The sequence below is a fragment of the Botrytis sinoallii genome, assembly GCF_014898435.1.
Source record: "Botrytis sinoallii strain Bc 23 chromosome Unknown BSIN_008, whole genome shotgun sequence".
Taxonomy (NCBI): Eukaryota; Fungi; Ascomycota; class Leotiomycetes; order Helotiales; family Sclerotiniaceae; genus Botrytis; species Botrytis sinoallii.
Window position 1 is genome coordinate 1,924,928 of NW_024066035.1, and position 17,091 is coordinate 1,942,018.

A 17,091-nucleotide genomic window follows, 5' to 3' on the forward strand; every position below is an offset into this window, starting at 1 on the left:
TGCACCGCGTAAATTAACTCCCGATACTTCCTCCAAAAGGATGACTTTCTCGAAGATCGGCTACCAAATCATCGACATTATGGAGATATCTCCCGAGCAGTTCTTGTTTTTCCTCTAATGTTTTGGTATGTTCGCTTTCGCTCTGTGCTCTTCTTCTGCCCGACTCTTCTCGATTATTGATTGCAACGGGGAGTTTGCTGGGACTGCGTTGCATTAGTGCCATTGAGTTTGATGAGCCTGATGATTGTAGTGATGGGGTTTCGGGCATGAGGTAGAAGTACAAGAATTCGACGAGTTTGAGCTTGACATCGCGACTTGTTTCGCGGGATTTGAAAATGGAGGTTATGGTTAAGAGACCATCGAGAGTCTCGAATGTGCGAGTATTCTTGGGGGTGTCAATGAGTGAACAGACGAGGGTGAGAAGGGTTGCAGATTGGATTGCGGGACAATTGACTGGTTCGAGGAGATCGAGAAGATGCTGTGGAATGTTAGTATCATATCATGTATATCATTCCGGGAAGCGTGAGAATGGGATTGATAGAATGGATACATACATTCATGTATAGTTCTCTGGAGAATAAACTCCTGGAAGGAGGATGTAACAAGAGAACCCCCTGGATCAATTCCAATGTTTGAATTATTAACAAATCACTTTGGCCATCATTAGTCTTTCCCATCAATCTATCCAAGCAAGTAACCAATCGCATAGCAACATTCCATTCGAAACCCTCCTGTAATCGAAAGAACTCTCGAAATGCGGCATCATTAGGTAGTTCACTCAGAGCTTTTCGTGGAGGAGGTTCTTTTCCCGGGTCAATCACTGAACGGCGTTTATCGACATTGGATCTTGGAGAATTGGATAGACAAATTTGTGCTAATAATCCTTCGACCTGTCGGAGACCTTTGCGAATTTTGGAAGCATCATATGAAGAAATATTATCGAAAGAGAGAGAAAGTAATGCTTCCATTGTTTGAATTTTGGTGTTTGTGTTCGATGCGTGGATTGGTTGGCGTGTATGAATGAATGAATGAATGAGTGAATGAATTGAATTTTTTGTTATCTGATTCTTGAATGATTAATTGATTGCGCAAAATCGCAATGAATGATTTGAATTGTATAATTGGAAAGAAGGAATAAATATGGATTGATTTGAATATGTTAATACAGGAAAATGAAGAGAAGGTATGGGAAAGAAAGAAAGAAGGTAGTTATCTATCTATCTATCTTATTTTAGAAATTTTGCAAGAAGCAGCGTTGGGATAATGGTTTCGGGGTATAATCGTTCTCAGGGCAACGAATCCAAGCGACGGGAAGGCTTTCAGGGAAGATACTGGGGAGTAGGTAGCGAGATCGAGGATAGCTTGCGGTATTCGCTGCTTGATATGGAGTGAAGAGTGCATTGACAGACAGTGGTTCGAGTGAGTTTGTCTGTGGGTATTTCCCTTTCTTTTCTATTGAAGTTTGTTTATTTTTTTTATTTTGTTGTTATTGTTATTTTTATTATTATCATGATATTGAAATATACATGACGCAATAACAGTATATTTATATGAAACTATTTGATCTCTGGATATTCACATCTACCTAATACCCTACCTACTATGTAGCTACCCAGCATCTATTATCAAGATATATGTATATCTATATCTATATATACCCGATATTTACCTACCTAAGTATCAAGGTCCGTACAGCTTTTTCTTCTTATAAAGAGAGGAAGAAGAAAATAGCGACCTTCAGCCTCATGTCTTCCAATATGGCATGTTCATCAATATACTTGTACCTGGAACCGATGCATGGTATCTGTATTCTCACACGATCAGACGAACATATCACACAGCCACTACTACCATTACTACTACCACCACCACTGCAACCATCACCACCACACTCACTCTCACAGACATCTGCGGAAAGTCTATCATTCAACACGTGAAGAAATTCTCAAGCTCCCGGCCTTTTGCACGACCAAAACTAATCATGTTTAGCTGGAGTTGGGGTAAACGATAAACAAATAGTAAACTATAAAGTAACCGTAACCGTTACATTCTGCTGACTGCCAACATATATCTATCTTACTTGTACTTACGGCGCGCGCATGCTATCTATCCATCTATCTATCTACATTTCCATCGGTATTGGTAAATGGATCCAAATAATCAGAAATAGCAAGCTTCATTACAAATTCCCCTTCTTCATCGCCGGAAATCCATGCAAGGGTTACGCATCAATTTATCACATTCTTGTTCACCCCGCCTATCAACTAAAAGAGTGAAATAAAACAAGACCCAAAATGTTTCAGCGACTTCTTCCAACTAGAGGTCCTTCCATTATGGTTTCCGAAAACTTTCCTTCTCCAAACACGATCCCTCCACGAACTTCCTCCAACGGTCAAAATAATATCAATCATCCCGCTTCGAAATCGGTCCTGCGTCCAGTCCCTGAAGGCGATTGGATCAGTCAGAGAAATAGTATGCATACCGCACAATCTTCTCAATCCTCAGGAGTCATGAACCCTTCAATTCAGGGAGGTTCAGCTCCAGATCCAAATAAATATACAAAAAACGACATGGCATTTCATGGAAGGAGCTCTTGGGCTCCAGAGAAGGAAAAGATATTGTTCGGTCCATACGATTATTTGGAGGCGCATCCAGGAAAGGACATTAGGAAACAATTGATCGCCGCATTCAATGAATGGCTGGAGGTACCACCGGAGAGTTTGGAGGTCATTACCAAAGTCGTGGGAATGTTGCACACGGCATCCTTACTCGTCGACGATGTTGAAGATTCATCATTGCTGCGACGCGGATTACCTGTCGCACACAGTATTTTTGGCACGGCGCAAACGATCAATTCTGCAAATTATGTATACTTTTGCGCGTTGCAAGAACTCCAGAAACTCAACAATCCCCAAGCCATTACGATTTATACAGAAGAGTTATTGAATCTTCATCGGGGTCAGGGTATGGATTTATTCTGGAGAGATAGTCTAACTTGTCCCACCGAAGACGATTATTTGGAAATGGTTGGCAATAAAACCGGTGGGCTCTTCAGACTCGCTGTCAAGCTCATGCAAGCTGAGAGCAAAACCTCAAGGTAGATAGGGTACCCCGCCCCCACCGATCAACAGAAACATGCTGACCCCTGCCTAGGGATTGTGTTCCATTAGTCAACCTCATCGGCATCATTTTCCAAATTCGCGACGACTATCAAAATCTTTCGTCGCCCGAATACTCGCAAAATAAGGGGCTCTGCGAAGATTTAACAGAAGGCAAATTCTCATTCCCCATCATTCATTCCATTCGCGCCGCCCCCGATAATCTCGTGCTGCTCAATATCCTGAAACAGAAACCCGATGATGAACAGGTTAAGAAATATGCAGTGGCTTATATGGAACAAACGGGAAGTTTCGAATATTGTCGAAAGGTTCTGGTTACCTTGAGTGAGAGAGTTAAAAAGTTGATCGAGGAGCTGGATGATGGGGGGAATAAGGGCAAGGCAGTGATGAAAATCTTGGATAAAATGGCTATCTAATTTTTGGGACGTGGAAGGGAAAAGGGATGTCGGTGAATGAGGAGAACTAAATAAAAAATTCCGTGGAGGTATTTTGATATATGAACGCATTGGTAACATGCTGGCGTATTTGGGCATTGCAATATCATTTTGGGGTATGGTTTTCAGCTCAGCTTTTACTTATTTAGGTTGACTTGTGATATCAATCAGGTTTAGGTTTCGGATACCTTCTTCTTCATTACCATTTTTTTGTCGGTCTTTTTATATTTGTGTATGTGCAGAGTGTTGAGTGCAGATTGTTGATGTCGAAGTGATGCGGTATATAATTGCATCTAGATATCTGTGTGAATTTCTGGACCTCTGAGTGGATGGATACCCCTGTTTTACTTGTTGTTATTTCATTTATTGGGGAGTAATATATTGGGGGTTTCTTGGTAGTGGGTGTGGTGTGGTGATGAGTTGTGAGTTGTGAGTGTGAGTTGTGAGTGTGAGTGTGGATTTGAGTTTGGATTTGAATTGAAATTTGAGTTTGGATTTGGATTTGTAATCGATTGAAATCCATATATTGGATTGTGGATGGATGTTAGGTCAGGTCAGGTTAGGTAAATGGTAAATGGTAAATGGTAAATAGTAAATGGTATGGTATGGTATGGTATGGTATGGTATGGTATGGTATGGTATGGTATGGTATGGTATGGTATGGTATGGTATGGTATGGTATGGTATGGTATGGTATGAGATGATATGATATGATATGATATAATATGATATAATATGATATATTCTCAGTTCAAGCGGATTGAAATTTGAAATTTGAAATCATATTTATTATGTTTTTATAATTTCTTGCTATGTTTATGTTATGTTATGTTTATGTTATGTTGTATGTTATGTTATGTTATGTTATTTTTATGTTATGTTATGTTATATGTTATGTTATGTATGTTATGTTATGTTATGTATGTTATGTTATGTTATGTTATGTTATGTTATGTTATGTATGTTATATTGTATTTGGTAAGGTACCTTGAAGTAGTTTGAGAGTAGTTTGCCGTAATTTGAAATAGTTTTGACAGTAGTTCTTGACGTAGATGGAAGTTTGAAGTCGCTGAAGTTTTGGAGTAGCTGTAGCTGATCCGTTTGATGACGGGGGGTATGGGGGCTGGGGGTGAGTTTGCGGTCTGAGGTCCGCGGTCTGCGTCTGAGGTATGCAAAATGGGATCCTACCGGAGTTTCAAGTTCGCTGGGGGATTTTGGGGTTCTTGTGTGGGGCCTTTTTTTAGTGGCCTCTTTGGGTTGAGTAGGTACTTGTTTGAGGGCTGGTTTTTGTTCTTTTGTTTTGCTGAGATGTGGGGCAAGGGGAGAGGAGAGGGGGAAGAGAGGGGGATGGAGAGGGGATGGAGAGGGGAATGGAGAGGGGATGGAGAGGGGATGGAGAGGGGATGGAGAGGGGATGGTAGGGGATGGAGAGGGGGATGGAGAGGGGATAGGGTGGATGCAGTGGATGAGATGGAGTGGGATGAAGATTTGTGAGAATGTAGTGGTTGTGAGGGGTTTGGGAGATGGAGATGACGATGCTGTACTAGGTCAGGGGAAAGTGATAATTGCGGTAGCAATGGTAGTGGTTGTGGTGATAGATGGTGGTAGTCGTGCGCCGGGGAAGGAAGGAATGGGTAAAGGGGGTTGTAGTAGTGATGGTGATGAAGTTGAGCTTTTGTGCAGTCCTTTTGCAATAGACTGGTGGTGGTAGCAGTGGTAGTAGCAATAGTTCGCTAGGAGGGAATGGATGGGATAGAGAGGAGAGTAGTGGTATTAAGGATTCGTTAATGCGGAAGTCCGTGTATTGCTTTGTGTTGAATGGAATTCTGGGATTGGGGATGAATTGGTGGTGGCGCTTATGGGATTGATAGTGGTGGGGTGGATGGTGATGGTGATGTGTATGAGGGTAGAGGGGTGGTAAATGGGATAGAGGAGAGAGTGGAAAGCGAGCGTGATGAAGAGAGAGTAGCAGTGCTAGTGCTAGTAGGATGTGATAGAGGGATGAGGGTCTGGTGATAGTAAGAATCAGGAGATACGGGAAAATTGCTTTTTTCCAATATGATATTAAACAGATTCTATAATAATTATTAGTTTGGTAGTGGCTATAGATATTGTTTGTTATATACTAAAAATAAAAGAATGAATAATAAGTATAATAAAGAATTAGCTTTTTATCTATTTTTATTGATTTAGGAGTAAAGAAGATAAAATAGATATAAATAACGAGATAATGAATAATAAATAAATAAAGTAATAAAAGTAATAAAAGATATAAAGAGAAAAGAGATAAATAAAGAGTATAAAAAATAAGATTTGGTATTCAATATATTTTCTTAGGAATCAAAAAAGAGAAAGAAAAAGAAGTAAATAAAAGTTGGGGGTATAGGGTAAAGGATAGTTAGTGAAGATTGAAATTTGATTTTCATTTTGTTCTTTTGAGAGTAGAAAGGATAAGGAGTTTTCTGATATTATAGTAGACTCTGAAATTGTATATAGCTAGTTGTGTTTGTAGATGCTTTTTTCTTCCCAAAGAAATTTTTAACAAACAGTGAAAATTTCATACCGACGGGAGGCTATGGACATTGAATTTACTTTTTCAATCAAAATTTGTCGTTGAGTACAATTATAACAGTTGAGCATGCAGCATACCCCATTTATTTTTGATGAGATGAAGCCACCCGTGATGATATCAGAATTTCTGGGAAGCAATGCCTTTTCTGAGAAGTTTGATTTGATACCATCAATTTGCCGTCGGGACAATGGGAATCGTGTCTCAAGTCTTTCCTTTTTTCTTTTTCTCTTTTGAATAGTAAGCTGTCTATAGCGCAGATACAAACAAACACGCACTAGACCTGAGGTTGCAATCGAGAGTTTTACCGTTTTCTTTCTACTCTGTTTGAAGTCTCTATACCATTATATTTCAGCATCTTCTTTCCATTCTTTGTCTTAATCTTGAATAACGACTATATACATCATTGACTATGTCTTCCTTTGAATCGTCGACTTATGTTTCCGAACAGGATGCAATGACTGCACCACCTTTGAGACTTTTATCGCTTGGTAAGAAGGACATTACTTAGCTAGGCTCCTGGCAATCACTAACGAATGATTACAGATGGCGGGGGCATTCGAGGACTATCCGAGCTGATCATTCTTGACGAGATCATGAACTGTCTCAAATACGCTCTCAAATCTCCGGTCGATTTACTACCAGCGGATTATTTTGATATGATATGTGGAACAAATACTGGAGGGTAAGTCTCACTCTTCATGACTTCCCAGCTTAGAATAGATTCTTACCAACTCTAGTTTGATCGTATTGCTACTTGAACGACTTCGGTTTTCAACAGCAAAAGCAATCAGATGCTATGCTTCATTAGGGAAAGAAATTTTTAAAAACAAAAGATCGAAAAGTTGGCACGGTTACTCATTTGAGTCATCAAATATGGAGAGAGCAATCAAAAATTTGCTAGAAGTTAAATATGGGCATGGCCATGGCGACGACAGGATGCTCGCGGACGAAGAAGAGAGTCGCCACTCGTGCAAAGCGTATGTGCCACCCTCGAGACTTTCTTTGTAATGCTAACTTTCTCGCCATCTATAGCTTCGTGTGTGCTGTCAACTCAAGCCATATGGAAGGGGACCCTACCAAATTCCGTACATGGTCAGTGGCAAAAGATCGAAGTCTCAACTGCAAGATTTGGGAAGCAGCTCGAGCAACTTGTGCAGCCCCTCGTTTCTTCCAAAGCATCTTCATTGAAGAGAATGGGATTGATAAAGAGTTTGTTGACGCTGGTCTTGGCTGCAACAACCCTATCAAACAACTGATATCAGAAGCTCAGTCCGAATTCGCACAAACGAGGCCTGTTTTCCTGCATTTTAAGTATTGGTGCTGGCATCCCCAAAGCTCTTGGCTTCACAAGACCAAAGTCATTGAAGGAGAAAGTGGCTCCTATGAGCCTTGCGGACGTCTTAAAAGGCATGGCAACATCAACAGAGAAAGAGGCTGCCGAGATGGAAAAGAAGTATGGCAATATTCCTGGCGTTTATCACAGGATCAACGTTGGCAGAGATATAGGAGACATTGGTCTTGAAGAGTTGGAAGAGCTTGGACAAGTCGCAAGTCATACGAGAGCATACCTTCGGAAGGATGGCATCAGTCGTCAAATTGATGGCATTGTGGCGGCGTTGGCACACAAGACTCAGCCGGGAATTCGATTACATCAGCTTGGTAGTTAGTTGTTATGGTTTGGGATGTCATTCTTAATGCTAATGAATTTAGGTAATCATATAACATTACCTTCAGTCACTCAACACATTTGCTTTCCACGCTCCCAAGCTGATCGACATGGTTTCGTGCCTAGATCTTGCATGCATGAAATTGACTATATGTTCAATGATGTGTTGCTAAAACGATCATCGAAAACTATAGTTCTTCAAGGAATGGGAGGTTCTGGGGAACCCAACTTGCATTACATTACTGTCGGAAAGCAGTATCGCAAGGCGGTTTTAATGCTGTGCTGTGGGTTGATGGTACTGCGAAGACGTCAGTCGAACAAAGCTTCAGTAGAATTGCAGACTCAATTATTAGGAAATCCCTGGAAGCAGTTGATATAAAATCTTTTCCAGCCCTAGTACGTAATCAGATTGAAACGTGGAAAGAGCTGTGGCTTCTCGTCTTTGACAATTTCGATGATCCCGCAGATTATGACATCAAGGAATATCTTCCACAAAGCGATTTTGGTCTCATCATCGTAACAGGTCGTCATCCAGCAGCCAATGATCTTGGCTACTATATATCTATTGGCGATCTGCTCGAGGAAGAAGCTATGAATCTACTTTTCCACCGGACGAATCAAGAGAGAACGCATGAAAACATTGAAGATGCCCGCAAGATATGTTGTCATCTTTCATGCTTGGCATTAGCGGTGGATCAAGCTGGAGCATACATCAAGTCTACAGGAATCGACCTCAGTCCATTTATTGAGCATTTCAATAAGCAACAAAATAATATTATGGCATGGTCTCTGCCCCTGAAGACTTACAAAAGACTGGACCCACCGGCCCCCGATCAAGAAATAACGCTCACTGTCTCCACTACATGGGAGCTGTCCTATAATCGTATATCTGGTTCCAAAGAGATTAATGAGGCCAAGAGACACTTTCTTCTCGTTAGCGCTTTTTTGATGGCAATCGCATAAGCGAGTATATCTTCCGCCAGTTTTTGAGATGACCTCTGAGAGACCATCATAGATCAATATGTTCCAGGACCAGGAGACACACAAGTGGAACAGCTCTGCCTTTTTAGCAGTGGTTACAGAGCTTCGAGATCTCAGTTTGCTTCGATCGAATTCAGTGTCGTCACAAGGAGTGAAATATTCTTTTCATCCTATGACTCGAAAGTGGGCTTTATATCGTCAGTCTCGAACCGAAAGGCAAGATCTTGCATTGGAGGCTATGGATATACTTATCAATTCAAACTTTGATGTATTATCATCCAATGGTATCTTAGCTCATTGGCAGGTTATCAGAATGAAACAAATTCTGCCACACACAGAATCTTGTTTTTTTAATTGTGAAGAATTTGTCTCTGAGTCACAAGCTATTGGAACTTTTAGAAACAGAAAAACTGGTTATAATTTGGCTGCTTTTTTCTCGGAATTTGGCGACTTAGATAGATCAGAACTACTCTTTAAGAGAATCTTACTTTACCCCAAGGAAAAAGATCCAGAATTATGGATAAGAAGTCAGAAATGCCTCTCAATGGTGACGGATGTATCCTCTAAATTCCGAAAAGCTGTCGAATTACTGTCCGAAGCTTTAGATTTAGACTCCTTGCCGGCGGATTTACAAAGAGACCTTATTGTCGAAGAGCTTTGTCGGACATTAGAGAACCTAGGATGGTGGGCTTTTGTAGCTAGAGAACTCAAAAGAAAATACCATCTTGAAACCAATGCTCCTGCTCCGGACTGAAGATCTCTTGACTGAGTAATCGTGAGCAGATGATGATCATCTCTTCGGAGTCTTCGTGTATCCGACACTTTACTTCAATTCTCTTACCAACAACCAGACTTCAATACTCTTTCTCCAGCCGAGGAGATACATATTCGGTTTTCCCAAGCTTACCCATATTTATTTTCGTCTTTCCAAAACAGGTTCCTACGATGAAAGCTACTACTATGAGTGGAAGACCAGGTGAAGCAAGAGAAGCCAAGCTCTGGACGTGACCGCCGACTGACGGGGGAATCGATTGTGGTTGGTAGAGACGAGAAGGACTGCAGACAAAAGATATCTGTTCTCCAAAAATTCTTTTCAAAAAGATTTTAACTGCCCAGATTTGATACGTCCCAGCTTGAACAGCTTCGGTTGTTATGCAATTCATACTCTGGAAACAGCAGCATTTGCACGCGTGGTAGTCCCCCTCCGCGAAACATCGGGCACACCTCGTACCGAGGCCGATAACGCGTATTTGGCACAAACTCCAAAAATAGATTTCTGTCTAATGAAAAAAGAAATTTTAGAATCTATATGGTGTGTTTATAGAAATCTTATTCTATTATATAGAATCCAATCTTATTGGAGGTTTTTTATAAAAAAAAAAAATTATTAAATAGTTTTTAGGGTTAGTTTTATTTATTTGTTTTTAAAATTCATTTCGAAATTTTCTATAAAAAGTATATTAATATTTAAAATCTATTTTCAAATAGTTTTTCTTATAGTATATAGACTACTCCTGAATAAGCAAAAGAAGCTTAATAAGAATTCTTATCTAAAGCTCGAGCTTAAGTTTATTTTGCTTAAATTTTATGATTAATATAGTTCTAAATAGTTTTTATAATATTAAAAAATTCAATATACAACTTTAAAGAATTAAAAAAAAAAGAAATACAATTATTAATTAGAATTCAAGGAATCGATTAATATAATTACTTTTAAATTATTCTAGAAGCCGAAATTTATATTCAATTCTAATTACTTAGAAATCTGTTTTATATAGATACCTCAAATATTAGATCTGATAATTAATCAAACTTTAAATAATATCATTAATATTAAAGAAACTCTTTAATTCAGTATACAATCTTAAAGGAATTAATAAAATAAAAAGAAAAGAGATATAATTATTAATTATGATTCAAAGAATCGATTGATATAATTACTTAGAAGGGGAGAAGGAAAGGGATCGATCGATCCAGGCGAACATAAGCAGAGAGTAGGAGGGGATAGATCTAGAAAAGCTACATGGAGGAAAATTGAAGCACGCAGCATATCATATTGCAAGAGAATGTATACAAAAGCTACCCTTACAGGATAAAACAGCTTTCAAATAAATATTAGATAAGAGATCGGAAAGCGTGTATAGAGGCGCTCAGAGGATCGGAGACAAAAGTACAAATACACTAGCCATCACTTGGGAGGCTACTGAGGGTATTGAGACCCCATCCTTAGAAAAGGAGGATCATGTAAATTAGAAGATCATCCCGCAGTTAGCCCAACCGTAATGCCCCCCGGGAGGCTTGCTTATACGGCCTGGTTGAAAATTACTAATAATAATAATAATAATAATAATAATAATATAATTACTTTTAAATTATTTTAAAGATTGAAATTTATATTCAATATAAGAATATTCTAATAAATCTAAAAAGAGATTTAATTTCAATATTTCAATTCTTATTTTTGAAATATTATTAAATTAAATATAAATTTCAATTTTTGAGATAATTTAAAAGTAATTATATTAATTGATTTCTTGAATTCTAATTAATAAGTAAATCTCTTTTCTTTTTATTTTATTAATTACTTTAAGGTTATATACTGGATTAAAGAATTCTTATTTTTAAATATACATCACTAAATTCTAAATTAGGTTTTAGCTTAGGCATAAATCTATTTTTGGGTTTTGTACCAAATGCGCGTTATCGGCCTCGGTACCTCGGCTAATTACCCCACCTTCCTCCACATCTGTTTTTTTATTTTTCCGTCTCATCTCCAACGAAATCATCAAATCTACAAGAACTCGATCCAGTTTCACGAAAATGCCTCTTTCATTCCCCATCTTCACTGATTCTCCAGAAGTCCTTCAAAAGGATCTCAGTGGATCAACCAAACCACAATACGTGATCTTTTTCGCCTCCCTCAAGCCTGAGACAAACGAATCTTGGTGTGGAGATTGCCGAAGCGCGGAAGGTCCCTTGACTGAGAAGCTTCATGTAGCTGCAAAGGAGAACAGGGTTAAGCTTATCTACGTAGGATCCCAGGCTGAGTATGTTACTGTTACCCGGAAGCTTGGCCCGAATAGAGTCTGGGCTCACTGGTGTCTATGAAGTGGTGAGAATGGGAAGCTAATGGAACTTTCTTTTTAGATGGAGAGATTTATCACCGGGAAAGAAAAGTCTTTGGAGAGATGAGCCATGGGGTATTGATAGATTGCCTACTGTGGTGAAAATCACTGGGGAGGTGAGTTGCTTCTAATCCTTGCTCGCTGTTCTTTAGCTCATGTGATGTAGAAATGGGAGAAGTTGATTGAGGAAGACTGTTATAATGAAAAGAAGTTGAGTGCTTTTGTCGAGGAATAGTGATTCCAAGAAATGTGTGGAGTGTCCGTTTACAACTACTGCAGCTCTCGCTGTCACTATAACTAAGTATCATGAATATTCATTATCGCACATTGTGTTCTCTGCGTGCCTCTGTTGAACATAATCTTCGCATTTAATCTCTACTAAAACAATCTTTAGTGAAGCAGCTTTTTCTAGAAAAATAAAACCATCCATCACGGAGCCCCAAATGATTCCCAGTCTCTACTTGCAAGCCTCTCCCGAGCTGGCTCTCGGTGGTCCATATCATCACCATAATCCTGCTCAATCAAGGGTTCTTCCCATCGATGGAATTCCTCCTCGACCATACCAACTCTTTCTTCCAGCTCGTACTCAGTACTATTCATTTCATTTGCGCTTTCGTTTGACTTGAGTCTCTTAGAGCTTTCATACGTTTCAGCCTCTAGAATCTTCCTTTCTGAAGGCTTCCTCTTTCCAAGTGCTTTTCCACCAAGGCTAACGTGTGCCATATCCTTAGAAAGATTGTCCCATTCTTCATTAGGCTTTCTGATTTGTGCAATTGTGTCGATTGCCAATTGTGTGGATGGGAACATTACTTGGCCGGTTAGTTCGTCACGCCATTGAAACTTGTCAACAAAGTATGATGGTAGTGTATGTCGTACGATACCAGTAGTATCTAGCTGGACATACCGATCCCTTCCATCGCCCTTTCTCTTCTGTGATTTCTCGCCCAATTTTTCACGATCTTCCAAAGCCTCTAGTGCTACCATGGCCCACTCATGTGCAATGTAATAGGACATCCTCCACTCTTGATACTTTTTCTGACTTTGAAAACAGGCACTGCCAGCAGACGTGAAGAGTTCGTATCCAAGTTCTTGCGGGTGTACATCAATCATCCTCTTACTAGGATAAGCAACGACAGACAAGCGCATGAGAGGAGTTCCTGTTGGCAACTCCGGAATTGGTACTGGCGATACGTAGCGTAGTGATACTGGTGTATCGGCATCGTAGCGTCTAGGAGCAATACCAGCATGCCATCTTTTCCCAGAGAACACCAGAGCTGACAAAGGTGCAGTTGGACATACAGTTCTCTCCCCTAGCAGTGCAAAATTTCCTACGTGGTAATCAGGAGGTGGGTTTCCGAGGAAGAAGAGCACAGTAAACATATTGGCATGATCTCGCTCGTCGATGTGGCCGTTTCCAAATTTTCGAGGTCCATCCATACCTTCATCCATCTCGAGATAATTCACCTGTATACTTGTGATGGTGTTATTTTCGTCAGCGCCAATCGTGAGAGGAGGACGTTGTAGTCGACGTTTCGCTCAAATTTTATCTTTCATTCCAGGCGCGTAGGTCTCGAGTAAGGCATTGGCGATGCTTGTGAGCTCTACTGTCAAATCTCGATTGTCTCTGTCAACATCGTTTCGAATTATGACTCCGTTTTGGATACTGTGTCGGCCTGTACGCTTTTGTATAGTGATTCCGAGCTTGTAGATCTTTGCACGATCTTCCATAAATTTACGGCTCCGTACCTTCCTCATCGTAGTATGTAACTTCGGCTGAAAGTCGCGATGCAGCATCTTTTCTCGTACTTTAACTAGGCGGTCGAGAAGACCAGCCTTCTCAATCTCGGCTGCAGATAGGTATGCGTGGTCGAATCGCTTGCCATCAGGAGCATTGGGAGCTGCTACAAAATGACAAACACCTGGCTCTAGTCGAATGTAGCCAATATCGCTAAGCTCCTTGTCGGTATGCTGTCTACCTATGTCCAATTCTGGAGGCATTGTGCAAGACAATTTTGCTAGTTTAGGGCTCCTCAACTTCGCATCAACTGTGTGTAGCCAGTATCCATAGCCATTGTATTTGACGTCGTCGGAAACTAGTAGTGAAGGGTCGTGATTGTTCCATGATGCTATGTTCTGTATGAAAAATTCGGATTAATTCGAGGTCGATCGAAGCTCTTAAATATTGATCATCAGTGTGCCGAGGAACTTCTGGCGAATGAAATTGAAGATTGAATATGATATCTTTGAAGATATCAATACAGTAGCCTCTTTTTCATATGAGGTAATTGAATCACAGACGGAATAGCTTGCTCGGAACTACTCACAGACTAGTGTGCGAGAAGAGTGTTTAAACCTTGTGAATCCAAGTTCCCATAGATTCACCCCATTAGATTTGACTTCCATTACCCCTTCATTCTATCTGATGCTAGATCGAGAAGTGGTAATAGTTCCCTTAAATTAGGCACAGTTGAAACTGAATATGAGTAATTTGGGAAATAATTCATGGCTGTGTTGGCTGACCGAAGAGCTTTTCTGGAGTTCAAATGCGTTTGGAGGGAATTCTTATGTCCGTCTGTATGTGATTAATTCTGCTATAACAACAAAACGTGAAATCAACAAACCGAAGGTTCAATAGGTTCAATAAGTCAAATAATCATTAATCGTGGGTATTTTATAAGCAATTTCTCGAGCAGAACTCAAAATAATCCGTAGAATCTGTAATTGTTGGTATCAACTTGGTTGTGAAGTGCCAAGTACTCTATATGGTTGCAATTGTTCTTAATTATTATTATGGTATCTAAGGAAAGCTATTACTTGTATAGGGAATTAACACAATGCCTCTTTATGATCACAAGATCGATATCTCGATAGTAATCTAGAGCACAAACCCAGTTTTATGTTGGCATTTCCTCCTCAATATTACTACACAGGTCATCTACGCTTTAATAACTCATTCCCCAGTCTTCTCTGCAAAAGGAGCAGGCTGCCAATTATCGGTGGGCACCCAGCCAGGATTTGCAGGGACAGTGTCTACAGCTGGATCAAACGCGCGAGGAGAATCTAGTTCCGTGAAAACTGTGTCGCCTTTGTAGTCGCCAAAACCATCATATGCCTGTGCTATATCTTCCTCGAAGGCAGTAAGCTGCTCACAAGGCTCGGTAGTAACCAACGCGATTGTCTTAATGGCCATATCGCGAGAAGGATATGTCTTTTCTCCAGTATCAGGGTCGATCCACCAGAATAGCCCAATAAACCAATCGGGATTGGTAGTTCTCAAAGCTTCCCAGTCTGCAAGATCTTCGTAGTATGCGCTGAACTTTTGTGTGATAGCCTTCTCTTCTTCGGTGCGCGAGACTCTCTTGTTCTTGCCGGTTTTTGTTGGAAGGGGTTCTTTGGTATCGTTCTTGTCGATTTCATCCTCCAACTGCTTGAAGTATGCTAAGGATCTCTCCTCTGCATCATGAGAAAGATCGTCGACACCGTGCCAGAACATGTCTGGAGCAAAAGTCATCATCCACCACCAGTTTCGGATCCATTCAGGGAAGTGCTTTTGTAGAAGTAATTTAGTTTCAAGCGATGCGATCAGCTTAAATAATACTTCCTGCTTGATAAAAAGCCTCAACTTCCATTCCTGATGTGTTCGAATGTTGGTGAAGACGTGAAGAGCCTGTGGTTGCCATATCTCGATGTTCAATTCCTTGAACTGAGGAACTAGAAGTCTGCGAGTTGGATATACTACCATGTTACATCTCATCTTGTTTCCGGCTGCAAGAGGACTTAATTCAGGAAGCGGGACCGATGGAGCTGGTAATCGTAGTGGATGACCTGGGCCTACCCACTCTGGATAGAATCCTGAGCCAGTACCACAGTGCCATGTTCTTCCAGAAAAGATATACACTTGGAAAGGAGATGCAGGGAATATAGTCCTCCAGGTAGTATTGATAAAATGACCAGGGCAATACCAATCGTCGAAGTTTGACATGAAGAACACGACGGAATAGGAGGTTGGTTGATCGTCTTTATCGCAATGTAGATGCGCCTTCCCCTTCAAAGCATCTGTGATGACTGTTCCTTGCTTTGTGTAATTGAGCTGGATAGAGTTGAGCGTTGTATTCGGATCTTCGCTGAAGGTCATCGCTGTATTTCGATGCCATTCAATATCTTGAAAAGAATTGGTATTCTCGTACCCAGGGATCCAGATATCAAGCAACTTCTGGCCTAAATTGCGAGCTCTATGAAAGAAATTCTTCTTCGAATCGTCTGTATCTCGACGCAGAATCTCTGCCAGCTGAAGTCTCTTGACTCCGTGTCCTGGTTGCTTAGTGACTCCAATTTCATATTGCATTCCCTTCCAATTTGGGTAGTAGCTATATTTTCTTTTCATCGTCGCTGCCAAGCCAGTCTGAAAGTCTGAATGAAGAGCAATCTCACGAAGCTTGCCAAGTTCCTCCAGAAGACCACATTGCGCTAGCTCTATCTCGCTAAGTCTGAGGTGACTTGTAAAGCGGGTGGGAGGTTTATCTTTATGAAGTGCTTCAAATTGGTGCTTCTCGCCACCCTTCATGAAGTGGTAGCCAGCTTTCTCTAGCTCTTCCGCCGTGTGATATCTGGATTCTGAAAGAATAGCCGGAATGTTATGGGTAATTCTTAACCGCTCGTTAACTGTAAGCTTTCTTGGATAGTCGACCAGGCTGTAAATCCACGTGCCGTTCTCATATCTTCTCTTGTAGATATCTTTTCGGAGCTGGATTTGATTATTCATGGCTAATTGTGGACTGAATTCGATTGTTTGAGTTCAATGTACGATAAAATTAAAAGAGGTCTAAAGAAAACTGATTGAAAGTTGTGTTTGTTGCAGCAATAAACAAGATTTTTAGAATAATTGAATCTCTGATACAGCAGCTGTGGGCCCGAATATACTCCGGACTATTATGACATCTATTATGACAAAATATACTCAGTTAAACTCCTTTCGTCCAGTTAAAATCAAGAGAATCACAATAAATCTCCCGTTTATATACTAATCACTATCCAACTTACAAAGAATGAGCCTCGGACACGAAGCGATTGGTGAATTTTTGTGAATTGAATGCCCATTCATTTCAAGATGCATTGTAGTTTACCTAGGTAGTTCAACCACCAATGATATTCAAACTTTAGTATATAAGATACATGCAATAGACTTGTACATTGA

At 40.3% G+C, this 17,091-nt stretch overlaps 7 protein-coding genes across 7 annotated transcripts; 4 read left to right on the plus strand and 3 right to left on the minus strand.

Annotated features, from left to right (window-relative positions):
- Positions 1-13: 13 nt before the first annotated feature.
- EAF02_005555 (uncharacterized protein) lies at positions 14-968 on the minus strand (the record flags this gene model as incomplete). The annotated part of the gene is made up of 2 exons (XM_038901603.1): positions 14-478; positions 555-968. The coding sequence occupies 2 exons, from the start codon at positions 966-968 to the stop codon at positions 14-16; spliced, it is 879 nt and encodes a 292-aa protein (XP_038758943.1).
- Positions 969-1,530: 562 nt separating this feature from the next.
- EAF02_005556 (uncharacterized protein) lies at positions 1,531-4,266 on the plus strand. The gene is made up of 2 exons (XM_038901604.1): positions 1,531-3,097; positions 3,154-4,266. Exons 1-2 carry the CDS (start codon positions 2,295-2,297, stop codon positions 3,533-3,535), a joined length of 1,185 nt encoding a protein of 394 aa, XP_038758944.1. The 5' UTR covers positions 1,531-2,294; the 3' UTR covers positions 3,536-4,266.
- A 2,268-nt stretch (positions 4,267-6,534) lies between these two features.
- EAF02_005557 (uncharacterized protein) lies at positions 6,535-8,754 on the plus strand (the record flags this gene model as incomplete). Its single annotated transcript, XM_038901605.1, has 7 exons — positions 6,535-6,613; positions 6,669-6,807; positions 6,863-7,102; positions 7,158-7,334; positions 7,396-7,787; positions 7,836-8,003; positions 8,048-8,754. 7 exons carry the CDS (start codon positions 6,535-6,537, stop codon positions 8,752-8,754), a joined length of 1,902 nt encoding a protein of 633 aa, XP_038758945.1.
- A 58-nt stretch (positions 8,755-8,812) lies between these two features.
- On the plus strand, positions 8,813-9,526 carry EAF02_005558 (uncharacterized protein; the record flags this gene model as incomplete). Its single annotated transcript, XM_038901606.1, has 1 exon — positions 8,813-9,526. The coding sequence occupies one exon, from the start codon at positions 8,813-8,815 to the stop codon at positions 9,524-9,526; it is 714 nt and encodes a 237-aa protein (XP_038758946.1).
- A 2,066-nt stretch (positions 9,527-11,592) lies between these two features.
- EAF02_005559 (uncharacterized protein) lies at positions 11,593-12,280 on the plus strand (the record flags this gene model as incomplete). Its single annotated transcript, XM_038901607.1, has 3 exons — positions 11,593-11,819; positions 11,920-12,013; positions 12,064-12,280. The coding sequence occupies 3 exons, from the start codon at positions 11,593-11,595 to the stop codon at positions 12,130-12,132; spliced, it is 390 nt and encodes a 129-aa protein (XP_038758947.1). The 3' UTR covers positions 12,133-12,280.
- A 46-nt stretch (positions 12,281-12,326) lies between these two features.
- EAF02_005560 (uncharacterized protein) lies at positions 12,327-13,895 on the minus strand (the record flags this gene model as incomplete). Its single annotated transcript, XM_038901608.1, has 2 exons — positions 12,327-13,361; positions 13,503-13,895. 2 exons carry the CDS (start codon positions 13,893-13,895, stop codon positions 12,327-12,329), a joined length of 1,428 nt encoding a protein of 475 aa, XP_038758948.1.
- A 952-nt stretch (positions 13,896-14,847) lies between these two features.
- Positions 14,848-16,659, minus strand: EAF02_005561 (uncharacterized protein; the record flags this gene model as incomplete). The annotated part of the gene is made up of 1 exon (XM_038901609.1): positions 14,848-16,659. One exon carries the CDS (start codon positions 16,657-16,659, stop codon positions 14,848-14,850), a length of 1,812 nt encoding a protein of 603 aa, XP_038758949.1.
- Positions 16,660-17,091: the final 432 nt, after the last annotated feature.